Source organism: Diceros bicornis, chromosome 19 (genome assembly GCF_020826845.1).
Source record: "Diceros bicornis minor isolate mBicDic1 chromosome 19, mDicBic1.mat.cur, whole genome shotgun sequence".
Classification (NCBI taxonomy): domain Eukaryota; kingdom Metazoa; phylum Chordata; class Mammalia; order Perissodactyla; family Rhinocerotidae; genus Diceros; species Diceros bicornis.
In genome coordinates this window covers 822,392-840,724 of record NC_080758.1, presented here as the reverse complement: position 1 = coordinate 840,724, position 18,333 = coordinate 822,392, and the positions used below count along the sequence as shown (strand labels likewise).

At 65.0% G+C, this 18,333-nt stretch overlaps 1 protein-coding gene across 1 annotated transcript; it reads right to left on the bottom strand.

The window, feature by feature from the left end:
- Positions 1-806: 806 nt before the first annotated feature.
- CHRNA4 (cholinergic receptor nicotinic alpha 4 subunit) lies at positions 807-17,293 on the bottom strand. The gene is made up of 6 exons (XM_058562308.1): positions 15,976-17,293; positions 14,592-14,743; positions 11,129-11,173; positions 10,433-10,542; positions 6,368-7,742; positions 807-2,968 (listed from the first exon to the last, which is right to left on the bottom strand). The coding sequence occupies exons 1-6, from the start codon at positions 16,058-16,060 to the stop codon at positions 2,843-2,845; spliced, it is 1,893 nt and encodes a 630-aa protein (XP_058418291.1). The 5' UTR covers positions 16,061-17,293; the 3' UTR covers positions 807-2,842.
- Positions 17,294-18,333: the final 1,040 nt, after the last annotated feature.

Below are 18,333 nucleotides of genomic sequence, written 5' to 3'. Positions count from 1 at the left end.
CAGGCCTGCCTCCGAGAGTGCCCTGTGCCTGGTTGTAACTCATAAAGGTGACCAAGGGACGCCACAGAGAGGCCAGTGCCTTTGAAAGAAGAACCTGTTACTTCATCTCCCGAGAGAGAGAGCATGCCATGCCCTGCAGGGCCACAGGGAGACGCCCTGGTCAGGAGGCAGAGGGAGTGAGGGGAAGCCCAGGCCGGAGCCTCTCCTGGGGTTTCCGAGGTCAGGCCGGGCAGGGCGGACAGCCCAGGACTGGCCAGTCTGAATAATCCTCGTGGGCCTCGGGGCACAGGGGCTGTCCTGAGTTGGGTGCTTGGCCCCAGGTGACGTGGGACAGGGGAAGTATGGCATGGTGGGTGAGGGCTGGACAGGAGGGAGGTGGGGCAGGGCCCCGGATGGGCCTCTGCACCTGAGAGCTGTGCTCCGGGCAGGCCGTCCACCCCCGGGACGAGCCAGCCCTGGAGGGGCAGTCTCTGCCTGGGTCTGTAAGGTCCCCAAGATGTCAAGACATCACAAGACAGACAAAAAAAAACATAGCTAATACAAAGAAAAATGGGAACATAGCCCACACGAAGACCAGGACACGCGTGTTCACAGCAAGATGGAAAACCAGAAACTAAGCCTGTTGACAGGTGACGGGGAAACAAACCGGGTTTGGGTTTATTCAGACAGAATGCTACTCGGCAACTGGTAACAAGGCTGTTTGCTGGCAGAGATGAGACCATGGACGAATCTCAACCTCGCCACATGCAGTGACAGAGGCCGGACAGAAAGCCCACGCACTGGGGGACCCACTTACCCCAAGTTCAAGAACAGGCAAGACTGTCTCTGGTGAAGGGTCAGAGCTTTGGGGGCACGGACTGGAGGCGGGGGCGCCTTTCTGGGGACAGCGTGTCTTGGGTATGAAACAGGGTCCTGGGGCCTGGGTGTCTGATTCAGTAAAACCCACGGATCTGAGGGCTTGAGAACACGCATTCTGTCGTAAACTTCATCTCAATTGAAAAACACACTGGAAGCAAATAACGCCAGAACAGTGGTCGCGGTTAACGCAGCATGGTGGGAACATGGGCACTTTATTTGTGTGGGGATTTTCTGATTTTTCTTTTGAGTCTCTAAAAAAAAAACAAGCCAAAAACAAGAATGGGGGGCCGGCCGGGTGGTGTAGTGGTTAAGTTCGCGCACTCTGCTTCGGCGGCCCGGGGTTCGCATCCCGGACGCAGACCTACGCACCACTCATCCGCCGTGCCGTGGGGGCATCCCACATACAAAATGAGGAAGATGGGCACAGGTGTTAGCTCAAGGAAAATCTTCCTCACAAAAAAAAAAAACCCCAAGAAAGGGAAAGGCGTCTTCATGGCAGCCGCTCGTGGTCTCTCCCGACCCAGAAGAAAACAACCCAGCTGGGCCTGGCACCAGCCCTCCTTGCAGCTGTCGCGCTCTGGCGCTTACGTGAGGAGGATGAGGTGCTCACGTCTGAGATCTGCTCAGCCTGCCACGCGGCGCCAGACCATCCGGAGAGGCAGGATTTCGACCATCACAGGAGGAGCGATTCCGTCAGCCTCTGGCCTCCTTCCCCCTTCCTTCTCCCAGGGGAGGGCCCCCATTGTCCTCGACCCCCCGTCACTTGGAGCCCAAGGGTTCGGAAGAATCAGGGAAATCCGGGGGCAGCCCGCCCACCCCCAGGGGCACGTTTTCCCAGGGGCACGGGGACACTGTTGGTGGGCGCTCTGCCTTGGGGGGAGGATGACATGGGCCCCCAAGACCGTCACCCTCGGGCCGCCCCAACCACCTCTGGGCAGGGCGCCCCGCATTGCGGTGAGCCATGTGAGGACAAGTCCAATGGCGGGAGGCCAGTGAGGGTCCCCTCCACCCCCATGATGTTCCTTGGGGACCCCTGGCCTCACCATGGCCACCGTGTCAGGGAAGTCCTTCCCGGTGTCTGGGCCCCAGAAGGGGCCTCCTGGGCTGTGAGCAGAAGGAGAACCCATGGGGAGGTGTTGGGGGGAGCCCAGAGCCCTGGACACTGCTCTGGGTCCCTCACAAACCACCAGCGCCCATGGGGTCCTGGGGCATCACTAGGCCCCTGCAAAGTGCTTGCCCACGACCCCCCAGGACCTCTGGAAGGCAGACGCCTGGACTCCCTGGGGCCAAGGGTCCTTGCCCGTGGGGGACCTGCTGCCTGATTCTCCTCCCAGCGGGACCAGGTTTATCACCTCCAGTCCCCAGTGTCCCTAGGGCACAAATCCTGGGTTTTCACTGATTTACCCAGAACAAAAGAAAGTCCCTGCCTGGACCCCCCCAGCCAATGAGATCCAAGGGTTTGCTGACTCGCCTATGCGGGGTCTGAGGGAGCAGGCCTGGGGACCCCACCCCCGGAGTGGGAGCTGGCCAGGCCCCGGCTCAGGCCTAGGCCTCCGGGACACCACAGGGATGAAGGGCATTTGGGGCTGAGCGGGGCTGGAGGTTGTGGCCCTGGGACAGTGGGGCTGCTGGGACGACTGCTGAGAGAGCAGGCAGGTGCGCATCTGGACAGGAAGCCACGTGTCGCCATGCTCCAGGTAAACTTTAATGAGACTCAGGCAGTGACACCGCCCTACAGACGAGAACAGGCCTCTACCAGCTGCCCCTCCAGCCCGGCGTCTCTGGGGCAGGTCCCAGCAGGGCCGAGCCAGCATCGACTCCCCCAGGGGGCAGCGGCTCTGTCTGAGGCCGTCTCACAGCAGACGGAAGACGGGGGACAATGCAGCCAATGGCGTGACCCCGCAGTGTGGAGAGCCAGGCACAGACCCCTGCAGACGCTGCCCGTGTCCTACAGGTGCCTGGGCCACGCCCGGCCTCCGTCCTCCTAGATCATGCCGGCCAGCCAGGGAGGCAGGAAGAGACCCGCGGTGCCCAGCAGGCAGACGATGATGAACACCCAGAGGAAGATGCGATCGATGACCATGGCCACGTACTTCCAGTCCTCCTTCACCTGCGAACACAGACGAGGTCACTCCCATCTCATCACCCTCAGGCCTCACATGCAGCAGGGACCTCCCAGAACCTGGTGCTTCACGTGGCAGGTTCTCCATTTCCTATCCTTGCCCCGAGGTAACCAGGGTCATAAGCACACACCTGTACGAGGTGACAAGTGGGGGTACACAGAGAAATGACCTGTCCCGCTGACATGTGGGGCTGGAAACACGATGGGCTGCAGACGGGTCAACGATCTATTAGGGGCCAACATCCCTGCCGCTGAGGGAGACGGGTTTGGCGCTGTGGCACCAGCTGACCTCACCTGCCTGGCAGGGGGCCTGAGCTCCAAGGAGGTGGGGACAGTGAGGGTCTTGGAGGAAGCAGGGTCCAGGCCATTTCACGGGAAATCTGCTCTCAGCTTGCCAAAGCTGAAGGGGCACCGTGGAAACCATCAAGAGCATCTCCCCTTTTGTAGATGGGCAAGTGGGGCCCAGAGAGGGGTTGCCCACACCCCTGGTCGTGCAGGGCAAGGGCCAGGAGCATCTGGGTAACGGGGGCCTGACCTCTAATAAGAACCCCCAGGGTGGGGTGGACAATGCCCCAAGAGCAACGGCTGAGGCCCGACTGCCCTCCACTCCTGCACCCCCTGCCCCATGGGCAAGTGCTCATGGGCCAGCTGCCCACATGGCCCAAGGCCCCTCATGGGTCAGCAGGCTCTCTCAGCTATGTCCCTAAAGTCTCTCGAGGGTGAGGGGCACATGCAGAGGTGGGAGTAGCCCCGGGTGCTGCGAGCAGGCTCCAAGCGGGGTGGAGCTGCCAGGGCACAGGGCTCCACGGAGGGCTGAGGTGGGGGACTGCAGGCTTGAGGTGCGATCCCGGACGCCAAGGCCGGGGACGGGCAGTGAGGGCCAATCACGAAGCAGTCTGACCACATCACCTGCTCACTTGGACCTGATGAGGGAGGTACTGTCCCGTCTACAGGTGGGGACACTGAGGCACAGGCAGCTAAGGACAGGCCACGGTTCCACATCTCTGAGTGGGGCAGACCCCCGCCAGGCCGCTCCACAGTCCCGGCTCCTGACCCCACGCCACAGCCTCAACCTGGGGCTGAGCAGGAGTGGCCCCTGCCCTGGTGACCCCAGGAGCAAGGGTACAGGGAGGCGGATGCAGCGCCCCGGCCAGGCCTCAGTGGGTCCTGAGTGGGCAGCCTGTTGGCGCTTGAGTGATTGGAAAGGATGCAGCCCCAGGGCCCAGGCCAGCTGGGCACTAACGGTCCGAGAGGCCTGGGGAGGGGGCAGCACTCAGTGGCCTACTTCGGGGGCATCGAGGGAAGAGGGTTCTTCATTGCGGTTGTCTGGTCTGATTCTTTAAGTAATCAGAGACGTCCTGATGGTTTTAAACCAGCTGAAAATCCATGTTTATTAACAGGAAACCTGAGAGCAAACAGGGTCACTTATGAATAAAGAGTTGGCCGGCCCCTCGGTGCCGCCCGCGCCTCATCCTGCTCTGTCTTTCATCTCTCCGCTCTGTGCTCGGACCAAGGATGAAACGCCTTCACAGACCAAAGCCGCCCTGATCCTCGTCCCAGGTCCCTTCTTGTGAAGTGCCTCGCTCCCCAGAGCCGGGCGCTCGGAAACCAGAACCAGGTCGCCGCAGCCGGAACGCGCTGCAGATGGAGGGCGTGGGGCAGAGGAGCCCGGCCCTGGCTGACTGCGCCACCTGACCACCGGATTCCATTACATTTCCCATTCCACTTCTGAAGGCACCAGCCACTCAGACCCACACATCACGTCATCACGTCCTCACGGTGGGGAGCTGTCTCGTCTCAAGAGCTGGCAGCAAAACGCACTCCCAGAGCCGGCTTCTCCCAAGCCAAACTTTCTGGAAACCTCCAGAATGGCTTCATAGCCTCTTGGGATTCAGTGGGGTGACTGTGGGAAACTGACTCACTCGCTTCTCGGGAGTGTAGTACATGGGCCCGAGGCCCTACTTCCTTTCCAGGGCTCGCTCAGCTATGGGGACAGACGGTCCCCAGAGATCGCACGTGTCTGATAAACCATCTCAGGCCAGGACTCAAAGAGGCAGCGACCCTTCAGAGCAGGCAGAGGGAGCGAGGAGCTGGCGATGAGACGAGGGTCGGGGAGAGGGAACAGCTGCATAACACCCACCCTGGGGTCTCTGTCCTGGGCAGCGGCAGGCACCAGCCGGCACAGGACGAAGCTGACACAGGGCAAGGTGGATGCAGCACCCCCGATGCTGGGCCCCACGTTGAGCAGCAACTAACGGACGAGCAGAACGACCGCGGTGGGCAGCGCCCTCCCCCTGCCCACCTGTGTTCTGGGCCCGCCCTCCCTCTGCCCATGCTCTGAACTGGGGGCTCCACCGTCAGCCTGGACCCATGCTCACAGGCGCCCTGAGACGTGGCCGGCAGAGCCTGGGACTCAGGGAGCAGCCTCACCGCCCTCCCAGCTCCACGGGGTCTCCCACATCTGAGCCGGGCCCCCCGGTCCCTGTGACCCCACACGTGACAGACAAGCAAATGCCCGCAGAAGGAAAGAGGAACTTTCCCTGGTGGTGGGGGTTCGGGCAGAGTTGGCCCAGGACTGGCCGCTGCCCACCGGCTGGGGGCCTGGGCACGTCACGTAACCTCTTGTACATGAACTGGCTACCGTGGGCGTGGGACCATCCCGTCTCGGGGCTGACACCTGGCAGAGGGACTCGGGACGTCCTTAGACCTCCCTCCATCCACGCTGGTGAATGTGGTGCCCCTCCCCCAGTGTTCCCAGACATACTTGCTCTCGAAGACCGGCTCTCTGGGGTCCCCGGTTCCTGCACAGCCTAGCGGCTGGGCCAGCATTACCCCCACACAACTCTGTGCTCCCTCTCCCCAGCTTGGCCCAAGGGGCAGGGCAGTGTCCTCCTCTCCTCTCGCCCATCTCCTTTTAGCCCCTCGCCCCAACCCAGGGCCCAGACTCCCCCAGTCCTCCAGGGCTACCCAGCGCCTCCCCAGCGTCCCACAGGGAGGGGAGCACGCTGAGGCCTGGGTCAGAGGAAGGAGCTCACCAGGCAAGGGTGGTGCTAGCGGACCCCTCCCTGCCGCCTGCAGGCTCCCTGTGTCCTGAAGCCCAAAAGGGACGCTCCCATGATCCCCTCCCCGCTAGCCACTCTGGTCCACCTGCCCCAGCTCCGCCTCAGGGACACCAGGCCGGTACTGGAGGTGGGGAAAGGGGAAAGGGACAGGGTGGGGCTCGGGCTGCCGTGGGCCCCAGTGCTCAGCAGCGGGGTCTGGGCCCTGGTTTCTGGACTTTTCACCAGCCACGCCCTCCTGCAGAGTGGAGAGGGAGGCAGAGCACCTGCTCATCCCCTTGGGGCCTGGGGTGGGGCACCTCTGGATGCACCCACGGGCAGGACTCACCGAGAAGTCTGTGTCTTCCGCCTTCAGGTGGTCTGCGATGTACTGGACGCCCTCGACCGCCCGCATCAGGGCTGGCGACAGTGGCAGGTGCCGGGGTGGCGCTCTGGTGCCGCGGGCTTTGAGCATGGCGTTTGGGGACTCCGCGGGTGGCTCCTTCTTGCACTTGCATTTGCACGGAGAGGCCTGGTCTGGGACGGGGAGCTCGGCAGAGGTGGCCTTCAGAAGGGTAGGGGAGCTGGCCGCCGGGCCCTCGGCCTGGGAGGCAGTGTTGTCCCGGGGAACGCTGTACTGGATGCTCCGCGACCGGCACCGGACACTGCCTCCCGCTTCCCCGGGGCTGGACATGTGCTGGACACTCAGGGACCTGGCTTTGGCAAGCCCTGGGGCCCGGGTGCTGGTGGGTGGGCGGCAGGGGCCCAGCGAGGAGCAAGGGCTGGCTTTCTCGGCCTCTGAGGGCTGCAGAGCAGGGACCTGCTCTGAGGGCGACTTGCAGGCAGGCTGTGGCTTGACCGTCTGGTCCAGGGGGCCGCAGAAGGACGGAGTGGGCGAGGGACCCTGGCTCCAGACTTCGTTCACAAAGTTGGGCTCCCGCTCGGGCTCGGGCCAGAAGCGCGGGGCACTGGCCATCTTGTGCATGGACTCAATGAGCCGCCTGCAGTTGTCCTTGACTACGGACGGCCGCTTCATGAAGAGCAGGCGCGGCACGACGTCCAGGAAGACCCGGCGGACCCAGGCAGGCATGGTGTGCGTGCGCGGGGAGCGGTGGTGGACGTTGAGCACGAAGACGGTGATGATGATGGAGAGCGTGACGAAGATCATGGTGAAGAGCAGGTACTCCCCGATGAGCGGGATGACCAGTGAGGTGGACGGGATGATCTCGGTGATGAGCAGCAGGAAGACGGTGAGCGAGAGCAGCACGGAGATGCAGAGCGTGATCTTCTCGCCGCACTCGGAGGGCAGGTAGAAGACGAGCACGGTGAGGCAGGAGATGAGCAGGCAGGGGATGATGAGGTTGATGGTGTAGAAGAGGGGCAGGCGCCGGATGACGAAGGAGTAGGTGATGTCCGGGTAGACCTCGGCGCAGCACTCGTACTTCCTGGTGTTGTAGGTGCCCACGGCGTCCACAATGACCCACTCGCCGCTCTCCCAGAAGTCCAACTGGTCCACGCGGCCATGCATGCTCACCAGATCGATCTTGGCCTTGTCGTAGGTCCAGGAACCAAACTTCATGGTGCAGTTCTGCTGGTCGAAGGGGAAGAAGGTGACGTCGATGCTGCAGGAGCTCTTGTAGATGGCGGGGGGCGTCCACTGCACTCGCCCGTCGTGGAAGAGGTGGGCCTTGGTCAGGTGGGTGACTGCAAAGTCCCCGTCCGCGCTGGGCAGCAAGAGAGAAGGGGTGAGGCCACGGACACCCGCAGCCCCAGCGCCCGGCTCTCAGGCCCCCATTCGCCCGCCACACACATACTCCTGCCTCACGGGTGAGTGAAGAGAGGACAGGGTCAGGCGGGGCTGGGCCGGCAGCCGTGGCACCTCACTCGCCCACCTGCCTCAGCGTGGCCACCCTACACTGGGGGCGCACATGGATGGAAACCATCTAAGCGGCCTCATGTGCCTGACACACAAGCTTGCTGGTGACAATGACGGTGACTGTTTAGGGGCTGGGGCAGGGACTGGGGCCCCTCCGCCCACCTGGCCGTCCTTGCCACATCGAGGGCCCCAGAGGCAAAAGTGGCCCCTGGGCACCACACCGCAGACTGCAGAACCTCGCAAGGCCTCCCAGACTGACGCCTCGTCCCCCGCTGGTCACCCCCGGGGGCTGGGCCGTACCCTGGGTGAGACCCGTCAGGCCGCCTTCACGTGCTCCGGACCGCGCATGCCGGCGACACGGACCACTCTCGGGGCTGTCTCCCCTTGCAACCCCCCTGACTCAGACGCAGGAAGGACGCCCTCCCTGCACAGGGAGGACCACGGCCCATGGAGGCAAAGACGGGCCCTGGCCGCCCAAGTGGGACGTGAAGCCCAGCCCCTGGTTGTCGGCCCTCCTGCCTTTCCCTCGGCCTCGGGGGTGTTGGTGCCACGTCCACAGCCCAGGGTGGGGGACACAGCGAGGGGCTGCCGTCCCTGACCCCTCTCCTGAGGGCAAAGTGCCCAGCTTGCAGCCCTGGGCTTCTCAGACAGAGACGTCTGCCTCTTTCTCCAAGAGGATGCCCACAGGTGGGGCGTGCCACACAGGCACATTGTGCGGTGAGCCAGCCGGCTCCTGGGAACTCAGGGACACCTGCAAGCAGCCCCCCGTGAGCCCTGGTCTGCTCCTGCAGTCAGCTGCACTCAGCTCTGATGCCCGCCCCTCCACAGTGGTAAGTGCCTGCTCCCGAGTCTGGTCCCGGCGTGTAACCTGGGCCATGGTGGGCCATTCTCTTGGCCTCAGTTTCCCCACAAGGCCTGGGTCGCCTGACTGTGGGTAGAGACCACAGACAGGCAGAGGCAGCAGCCATCCCCAAACCCCTTGGGGCAGGCCCTGCCGCTTCAGCTCTGAGATGCTGAGGGGGAACCTCTCCACGGCCCCACGGAAGCCCCACTGACGGCGCGCTGGTCTCAGCACCACGGAGGGTGGCACGGCCACCACATGTTCCTCGCGCACAGCGGCTGAGTCGGAGAAGCTGCCCGGACCCTCTGCTCATTCCCACCCTCTGCTTCCTTTCACACCCACCCCCTTGGGCCTTGGAGGTGCCCCGCTCCACAGCGCACCAACCACCGTCTCCCTGCACCAGGCAGGGCGCTCAGCGGGGGCCCCAGGAAGGCTGGGGTGGCTGGGGGACTCCAGGGCTCATGGTTAAGACCGGGCGGCTTGCGGAGAGCAGAGAACTTGCCCTGCGGGGGGAGCAGCACTGTGCCCCTCCACTCCCGGAGCCAACCCCCTCTTAATGCATCCCCCGAAAACCGTCTCCGAGCTCCTTCACGAGCGGCCGCCCTTCCCGCTGCCGTTACTGGAGTCAATTAAGTTGGAAGAGAAGCCCAATGATCCTTAATCAAATAGCCACGTTTGTAGGTCAGGCCCGACGCCCAGGGCCCTTGAAGGGGCTTTGTGCTGGAGCCCCCTGGGGTCTGGCGGTGGGGAGGGCAGGAGGCCTGGACAGCTGGCTGGGACTAAGTGCTTCCATTTGCTTTATTTGTACGTGTTGTGGGAGCCGCTGCCACCCAGGCCTGAGCCTGAGACCAGGGAATCCCACCCGGATTCAGCTCAGAGCAGCTGGCCCAGGGATGACACAGCAGTGACATGGGGACACGGGAGGATGTCGGGCTGCCCCTGGCTCAGGGACACCCAGCGAGGGTCCTGGGAAAGGACAAGTCTGAGCCCACCGTCCGCCTGCAGAGCCTGGCTCCCGGCACAGAATAACTATCTCCATGATCAGATTTCAGCTCAGCCTCCGGGAGCTGGGACTGGTTCAGCCACGGGCTTTGTTTGCTCAGGAATGTGACAAGGCAGCCGGGGTTTGGGGACTTGCGGTGACGTCTGTGCAGGGGAGGGTGTGAGAGCACCGATGAAAGGCAGGGGAAGGAGTGGGGGCAGCGGGCTGAACCAGGGCAGCCAGTTCTGGGAGCTTCCTCGCCCCTTTCGAGAGCACCACGCGCCTCTAGACTGTGCTTCCAGAAATGAAGTGAGGGCCTGGCAGGGGACACCTGCCCCGGCCAGGGACTGATTCTGACAGTGACTCCAGCCCGAGGGGAGCAGCTCTGGGGTCTGCAGTCATGGGGGGCTCTGACCCCCTTCCCCTGCCCCCGAGGCCCAGGGCTGGTCTGGCAGGGATGGAGCCCCCAGGTGCCACGCCGCACTCGCCCCTCTGTCTCCTCCACACTTTGCTCACCGGTGGCTTGCCCCCGAGACTCCCAACGCCCTCCTTTGCTCCCTCGTCCCCTTTCTGGCTCCACGGGCCGGCTCGCGAGGGTGGGGCCCAGACACACCACGCGCCTCTTGCTCACACGGCCTTGGCAGGACCGCCTGGCTGGGGCACGGCTCGATGCAGTCACCTGCCACCCCTGCCCGCTAAGCCCCCTGGGGCTCACTTGTTGTAGAGGACGATGTCCGGCCGCCAGATGAGCTCAGAGGGGATGCGGATGGAGGTCACATTCTCATAGTCCGCGGGGTCCCAGCGCAGCTTATAGTCATGCCACTCCTGGGCAGGGGACAGGAGGAGGCCACAGGCAGTGAGCGGGAGGGGTGGCGTGGGGGAGGGGCAAGGGGGTGGGAGAGGGGTGAAGGGGTGGGAGAGGGGGCAGGGATGGGGGAGGGACAGGGTGAGGCAGGGGCAGGGATGGGCGAGGGGTGAGGGAGTGGGAGAGGGGGCAGGGATGGGGAGGGGCAGGGTGGGAGAGGGACAGGAAAGGTGGAGGGGTGAGAGGGTGGGAGAAGGGAAAGGATGGAGGAGGGGCAGAGATGGGGAAGGGGCAGGGACAGGGGAGAGGCAGGAATGGGGGAGGGGTGAGGGGGGCAGGAGAGGGGGCTGGGATGGGGGAGGGGCAGGGTGGGAGAGGGGGCTGGGATGGGGGAGGGGTGAGGGAGATGGGGGAGGGGCAGGGATTGGGGATGGGCAGAGATGGGGAGGGGGCGTGGTGGGGGGGGAGGGGGGTGAGGAGAGTGGGAGGGGGGCAGGGATGGGAAAGGGGACAGGGACAGGGAAAGGCAGGGATGGGGAGGGGGTGAGGGGGTGGGGGAGGGGGCAGGGACAGGGGAGGGCAGCAGGGGGATCCTCTCCCACTCACTTGCTTCACCCACACATTTGTCGTCATCATCTGGTTCTTCTCGTCCTAGGACACAAAGGAGGGGAAGGGAGGTCAAGATCCCCTCGGTGACAGGACACGTCTCTCCCTGGCCCTGAGTGTCCTTACCCACAAAGACAAGCCAAGGCTGAACACGGGGAGTGGGCAACCTTAGGAGGGAATGAGCACCTCATCCCTGGAGGCAACCAAGCCCAGGATGGCAGTCCCGAGGGGCTGGGGGATGTGGGGACAAGGCCCTCTGAAACTTTCCAGAAGGAAAGTGGGGACAGGTCTGGCCAACTTCACATGCAGCCGGGCCCTGCCCTCCCCAGCTCAGGACGGGAGGCAGCTCCCAGGGCTCCTAGGCTGCGGGAAGAGCAGCCGGCCTCCTGGACAACCCTGCCGGCCCCAGCCCACCTGCTTTGCTCCCTCCCAGCTGGTCGGGCAGCCCCTCAGCAGATGGGCCCCAGGTGAGCAGGCACCTGCCCCCTCCTGCCGCCACCAAAGCCACCCGGGTACACACGGGGCCCCACTCGCTGGCCAGGCTGGCCCCTAGCCAACTGCCCCTCTGGGACCCAAGCCTCAGGCCCTGGAGGTGGACAGGTGAGGCACTGGATCCGGTGAGACGGACCCGACTGGTTCCATCTCCAGGTCACTGGGCGGCCACCTGTCCAGGTGAGACGGGCTGGACCATACTGCCCCCCTCCCTGCGGCCTCCACCCCCTTTATTCCCTACTGGTTCACGGGGGACAGGCGTCAGACGCATTCCTGCTGAGGGGCGACAGGTGAGACCTGTCCTCTGCCCAGTCAGATCCCAGCACAGGCCAGAGACTTCTGGAGAAGAACGCCGGGCTCCTGCAGGGACGCAGGGGTCTTTGGGGACAGGAACCCCCAGGGTCCTCACACCCCACTCTGGGTGCTGAATGCCGACCTCTGGGAGCCACGGCCACACCCCAGCCCACTTGGGACCCACTCTGGAGGGGAACTGGGCTGCACGGCTGGCTCCTTGCCCAAGGTTTGGGGTGGGGTCCTCAGCAGCCAATGGGAGGATCCCCTCAGAGAGCACGATGCCCATGGGGACCTGAGGGGTGAGGGCTCTTCCCCTGGGGAAAGGGGGCAGGACCCGGGGCGCAGGGTGTTGGGGGCAGGGCCTGAGCAAGGTTCTTCCCACCCTCTGATGGCTTTTCCTCATCCACCTTTTTCCTCATCCACACGGCCCAGGGACACACGAGGCCATCAGGAAAGACTGCTGAAGCCACCAAAGAACAGCACCCCAGTGCCTAGACCAGGGTCAGGGTGAGCCTTGTGTCCCTAAGGCACAGGCCTGACCGCCTCCCCCTCCTGCTTCCCCCAGGGGACACGCCCCTGTCCTCCAGTTCTGGGAGAGGGGACCTTGTCCCCTGCCAGCTCCAGGCACCACCCCTGGTCCTGCTCTCTTGAGGGGCCACCTGGGATAGGCCACCCAGCTGCCTGAGCAGGACCCCCCTGCAAGGACGCTGAGGAGTAAGTGCGGCCTGAGCAGGGCCCAGAGCCTGGCGCCTGGATGCAACGTGCAGGACCTCAGCAGGGAGCCTCGCACCCCCACGCCCTGCCCAGCCGGCCGCAGTCCTGCCCTGCCCTGGGGGACGGCCTGCCCCTGCTCTGCCCCAGGCTCACAGCGAGCTCAAGGTGGCAGGGCCTCACCTCCTCCCCGGGTGCCCTCCCAGCCCACGTGCTGTCCCCCCAGGGCCCGCGTGAGGTATATTCACAGCACGCAGCATCAGCCCAGGGTCCGGAAGGCGCCCAGGGATTTCTCAGGCTCCTCTGCAGGCGTGAACTCACACACCCAAGCAGTCCCTGCCCAGACACAGGCCTGCAGCAGATACAGGAGCCCCGCAAGGGGACGGGCGGAGAGTGGCCCAGACACGGGGCAGCCCCTTCCACAAACGTGGCCACAGGCCTCGAGCCAGCAACCAGGGCTCAGGCGAGGACAGCTCACCAGCACACACGCGTGTGCGGGCATGGCCTCAGCCAGGTCTGGTGCCGACAGCAGAGCCTGCCTGGTGCTGCCTGGGGCCTCGGGCAGGTTCCTCACAGGCTTGGTGTGCTCCAGGCCTCAGTCTCTCCTGGGCAGACTGGGGAGAGGTGGTGGTGTGGGGAGCGATGAGCGAGCCCCAGGGAGCTCAGGTAGGAGGCCGGTCGTGATGCAGCCGACCTGGAACCGTGAGCGGCAGCCAAGGGCCGCCTCTGCCAGCCACCACCCTGGACCGTGTTTGCAAACCTCAGCGGGTTCGTGAACTCTGCGTATCTCGCGTTGCCTTCTGGCTACACCCCAGCTGGGGGCACTTTACAGGAAGCCTTCAAGGATCAGTTCCAGGATGCCTGAGGGCACAAGCCTGGACACGACTGAGGACAGGACAGACTGACCGGGTCTCCCTGCTAACCGGGCCCAGGCTCAGCTCTTTCTGTCCATCTGAACGTGGCCACAGGCCCTCCTACCTCCCGAAGCCCCTCAGATGTGGTTGCCCAGCCTGAGACACTGCAGCTGTGCCCATCCCATCTCACAGGGGAGAAGATGGAGCAGCCAAGGTCACCCTACGTGCATGGCACCAGCCTGGAGCCAGGGCCTCCAGACCCCAAAACTGAGTGGTTCCTCCCCTCACCAAGCCGACTCAAGGTTGGGGTCCTGGCAGGGGAGTGGGGTGGGCATTTGGGGACATCTACGGCTCCGTGCAGCTGGACGCATTCCAGCTCCCTCCCTGGAACCAGAGCCGGCTGGATCTTAGTGTGGAAACTCAGTGGGCCCTGGGCCTCCTTACAGACAGCGAACCAGGCTTCCAGAGGCCCCTCCCCACCAGGCCGGAGCCCACACTGCAAGGCTCCTGGCCGTGCACCCACCACCCAGTCAGATCACACCCGAGGATGGGCCCCCGCCCCTCCAGAGCTGTGGCCACTTGGAGGCTGGACCCCCAATGTCTTCCCAGCAGCTCCTCAGTCCCTAACCAGGAAGGTAGACACCCCACACCTGTCCGAGACTCGCCGGAACCCTGCATTGCAGGCCGCTGGGCAATGGGGTCTCCCGGACCAGGTGGGGTCAGGTGCTGCCCGGGCACTGCAGAGCCTGCCCCTACCCCACAGAGGCATTTGCTGCTCTCTGCTTCTGAAGGTGACAGCCCCGACCCGCTGCTGAACCCTGGCCTTTGGGGTTTCTGTCTGGGGGGGACACACAGGGCCTGGGGCACAGTCGCACAGAACCACGTTACTCCCGGACTCCCGACAAGGGCGTATCTGTGGGGGTCGGGCGCGACACACACAGCCACGTGGAGCGCCGATGGCGGTCCTCCCAGCTCACCCAGCCTCCCCCGACCCCGGGGCCTCCTCCAGGACCAGCCTCCTCGCAGACAGGGTGCTCCCTTCAGAGTGACCCTCTAGGCCACATGTGACAGCCAAGGCCCAGAGCTCCCCGCTCCCCACCCCTGGCACCTACCACGTCAATGAGCTGGGCGATGGACAGGCCGAAGTGGACAAGGACCACATCTGAGATGTTGGCCACGGGCCGGGACCACTTGTTGTAGCCAGAGAAGAGTTTCTTCAGCAGCCGTTCCTCCGCGTGGGCCCGGGTCTCCACATGGCTGCTCACTGTGGGGGCAGGCAGGCATGCAGCTCAGGGGTGGGGAACGGTGGCCTCCAGGCTGCCCCCTCCAGCCTCATGCCAGACCATGCTCAGCCACCCTGGCTTCCTTCCGGTACCTCACTGCACATTCCTCCCACCTCAGGACCTTTGCACGTGCTGCCTGACTCCTGGCCTCAGTCTCTCCTCTTCACGGGGAGAGGCTGTATCTCCAGCTACTGACGGAGTCCTGAGAACCTTGCCTCCAAGCACTGGCAGGGGTAACGGCAGGACAGGATGCCAGGGGGCAGAGGGCATTGGGGGCAGGCCCCGGTGGGGACGGAGAAAGGGGAATGAGGGCTGGTGGCTGAGAGCCTGCTTCCTGTGGCTGCTGCAGCAACTCGACTCACTCCCCAGAAGAAATCCCCTGACGCTTAAGGGGCATTTAAGTGCCTATCTGGTCTTGGATGGACACACAGACTGCCCTCCATGAATGAGTCTGGGGTGAGCCCCCACTCTGCTGCCTGGGGAGAGGCCCTCTCATTGGGCCCAGCCCCATCGGCCAGTCTGTGGTCTGAGGCCTCCCTGCCTCTCCCGGGTACTGCACTGGTGCCATGGCATCCTGAGGCGGTTGGCGAGGGGACAGGAGACCCCTGCTCCCTCCTCCTCTCAGCGAGGTCCTGCTCATCTTCGAGCCACAAACATGACCTTAGGAGGGGTTCACAAGCTCCCCTGGGGTCAGTCCTAGATCCTCAGGGCTGCCCAGGGGGTGGGAGGGGAGGGGGGTGGAGGGGGCTGGAACTTCCCCTGTCCCAGGGAACCGATGGGGGGGGAGTAGAAAAGGTGCCTATGAGGTGCCACTAAGGGCAGAGGCCACCCCTCTGATCCCTCAAACCAGGAGCAGGCACCGGGATGTCTGTAGGGAAATTTGGCCGGCTGGATGAGGGGGGTTGGGGGGAGATGGGCCCCGCCTCTCTCCACCCAAGTTGGAGCGTCTGGGTCCAGCTCCTGAAACAGCAGCCCCCACCCCACCCAAACCCTCTCCTCCCATTCGCGGGCGGGTTAACTCCTTCCGTACCGGGCTCAGCCCGCACCGCATGACAGCCTTTGCGTCTCGGGGGTGGAGGAGCCTCCGCGGCTGTCCCATTGCGCGCACCCGCGGCTTGGCACCTCAGCCAGGAGCCTCTCCTCCTCTGGCTCCGGAGGTCCGGGGCCGCCTGAACTGAGCGAAAGAGGGCCCGTCCAGCGCCTCGAAACTTACCAGGCAGGAGGCTGACCCCCAGAAGCAGCAGCAGCGGCGGCGGCAGCAGCAGCGGCGTTGACGCCCCCGAGCCGCCGAGCTCCATGGCGCACCGAGCGGGCTCTAGACGCGGGCAGCTCCCGGCTCCGCCTCGCCCCCGCTCCGAGGCCCGCGCGCACCCAACTTCATGCCCCCCCGCGCCGCTCGGGCTGCTCCGTCCGCCGGGCCTGGCTCGGCCGCTCCTCCCGCGGGACGCGGCGGTGGAGACCGGGCCCGGAGCACGGGGCTGTGGGCTCAGCGGCGCGGCCCCGCCCGGACCTGCCCGCCTCCAGCCGGCGAGGAGGAGGGGGAGGGGGGAAAGAGGAGGAAGCAGGAGGGAGGGCGAGGACTCTAGTGGAGGAGGAAGGGGAGGCAGACCACGCGGCTGGAGGGGGCTGTGCTCGGCCGGCGTGGGGGCGAAGTTTCCCTCGTCCTCTCGGGGCTGGGGACGTCACGGGTGGGAGCCCCGTGGTCACTGCATGGGACTGAGGGATCCCGGCACCGGTCTGGTTTGCGGACCACGAGACACTGACCTCCACCCTGGAGGCGGGGCGCGCACCCAGGTCTCCCGGTGCGAGCAGGGGACCCCGCACACGTCTGGTTAACTCCATCACCCCCGCGCCGCTTTGCCGTTGGAAATCACAAGTCCCTGGTCGTCTTCCCCGGCGAGGCGTTCAGGAAAGAGCCCACCCCGCATCAGCCTGTCCCCGGCGAACCGGGAAGCGTCCACTGGGAGCCCAGGCCCCGCGGCCCGCCTCTCTGGGGAGAGGGAAGGACCCTGACGCCCCCTCCCCGGGCGAAGCCGCCTCCAGGTCCGGCCTGGGGCCGGGGTCCGCAGCCCTGCGAGCCGGGGGACTGCGCGGGCGTGAGGGCCGCCCCCCATCCCACTCGCCGTGGGCAGAGGCTGGGAGGCGGCCGCGGAGGGTCTGGGTCCGGGTGCTAGGAGAACAGACCGCAGCGCCCGGGACTGGTCTTGAACAGCATCTGCGCCGGGGGCCCTGGCGGGGGCTCCGCCTCAGGTGGGCCGAGGTGGCCGCCGCCGAGCAGCAGGTGCTCGGAGGAGGGGACGGGAGGGGCCGCTCCGCACTGTGGAACTTGAGCTACGGCGAGGAGAGGGCGCCGCTCGGCAGAAACCGGGACCCGCGGCCACCCCTGCGCGCCGCGACCCCCCGCGCCCCAAACGGAGAATTGGGGTCCCGGCTGCGGGCGGAGGAGGAGGGGCTGGAGCTGTCTCTGCGCTCCCCTGGCGTCCGCACCCCGCCCCTGAGGGAGCAGAATGCCGGTCACGAGCCCCCTCGGTCTCCGGGACCCGACACAGGCTACGCTATGAGAGTAAGAGGCGTGGGTCAAGGCGGCAGCTTCCGCCAGCGATGGCCCCTGCCCCTCCTCGTCTCCCCCTACCCACTTCCCATCTCCCCTCCCCCATCTCCCCCTGCACTCTACTCATCTCCTCTCCTGCCCCCTCCTCCTCATCTCCCTCTGCCACCTCCCGATCTCCCCTCCCCCATCTCCCCTGCCCTCTCATCTCCTCCTGCCGCCTCCTCATCTCCGCCGTCCCCATCTCCCCCGCCCCCTCCTCATTTTCCCTCCCCTATCCCCTCTTCTCCATCTTCCCCTTTCCCCCCATGTCCCCTGCCCCCAGCCCGCAGCACTCTGGCTCTCACACCTGCTCTGAGGCCTCCAGGGGCTCTTCTCACAAGGGCTCTCGGCTCCCAAGCACACAGCTTTCAAAATGCTGGGCCCTGAGAAACAGCCAGTCCCAGCAGTGATGTTCGTTCCCAGTCTGTGGGCTTCCCAGACGCTGGCCCAAGCTGTTGAGACACGTGGACTCCTTGAGCTCCCACAACACCCCTATGAGGTGGGTTCTTGTGTCCCGATGAGGAATGGAGGCACAGCAAGGTTAAGCCACATGCCCACATCACGCAGCCAGTAGTGGGATTCCAACCCAGGCCACCTGGCTTCAGGATCTGCACCCTGGCTTCCTCCTGGCCTCAGGCATAGCATGTCCCAGGGCTGGCCTGTGCCCCTACTCAGAGGATCTCCCCCATGGACCCCATGGTCTGTCCTTTCCTGGAGCCAAGGGAAGCTTGTCCTCTAGGAAACCTCCTGGACTGCCAGCCCCAGTGCATCGCCCTGCCTCAGGCCACCCCACAGGCCTGGAGCCTGGTCTGGCTTGTGTCCTATTTCCGCAGGCAGGCCAAAGTCTCTCCAGGCAGGACCCCTGTCCCCGTTCCTCCTTCTCAGCCAAGACCCCCCCCGCCCCCACAGTGTCAGACCCTGGGTTCCTCAGCATCTATTATGACCCTTCCACAAGCCAGCCCAGTGCTAGGAACCAGAAGG

Bases quoted from the DNA above. Each gene is read 5' to 3' on its own strand.
- CHRNA4 (XM_058562308.1), bottom strand. From the start codon at position 16,060: ATGGAGCTCGGCGGCTCGGGGGCGTCAACGCCGCTGCTGCTGCCGCCG. The intron at 10,543-11,128 runs GTGAGTGGGAGA...TCCCCTGCCCAG, and splicing joins CAAATGTGTGGGTGAAGCAA to GAGTGGCATGACTATAAGCT. The intron at 7,743-10,432 runs GTGAGCCCCAGG...CTTGCTGCCCAG, and splicing joins GACATCGTCCTCTACAACAA to CGCGGACGGGGACTTTGCAG.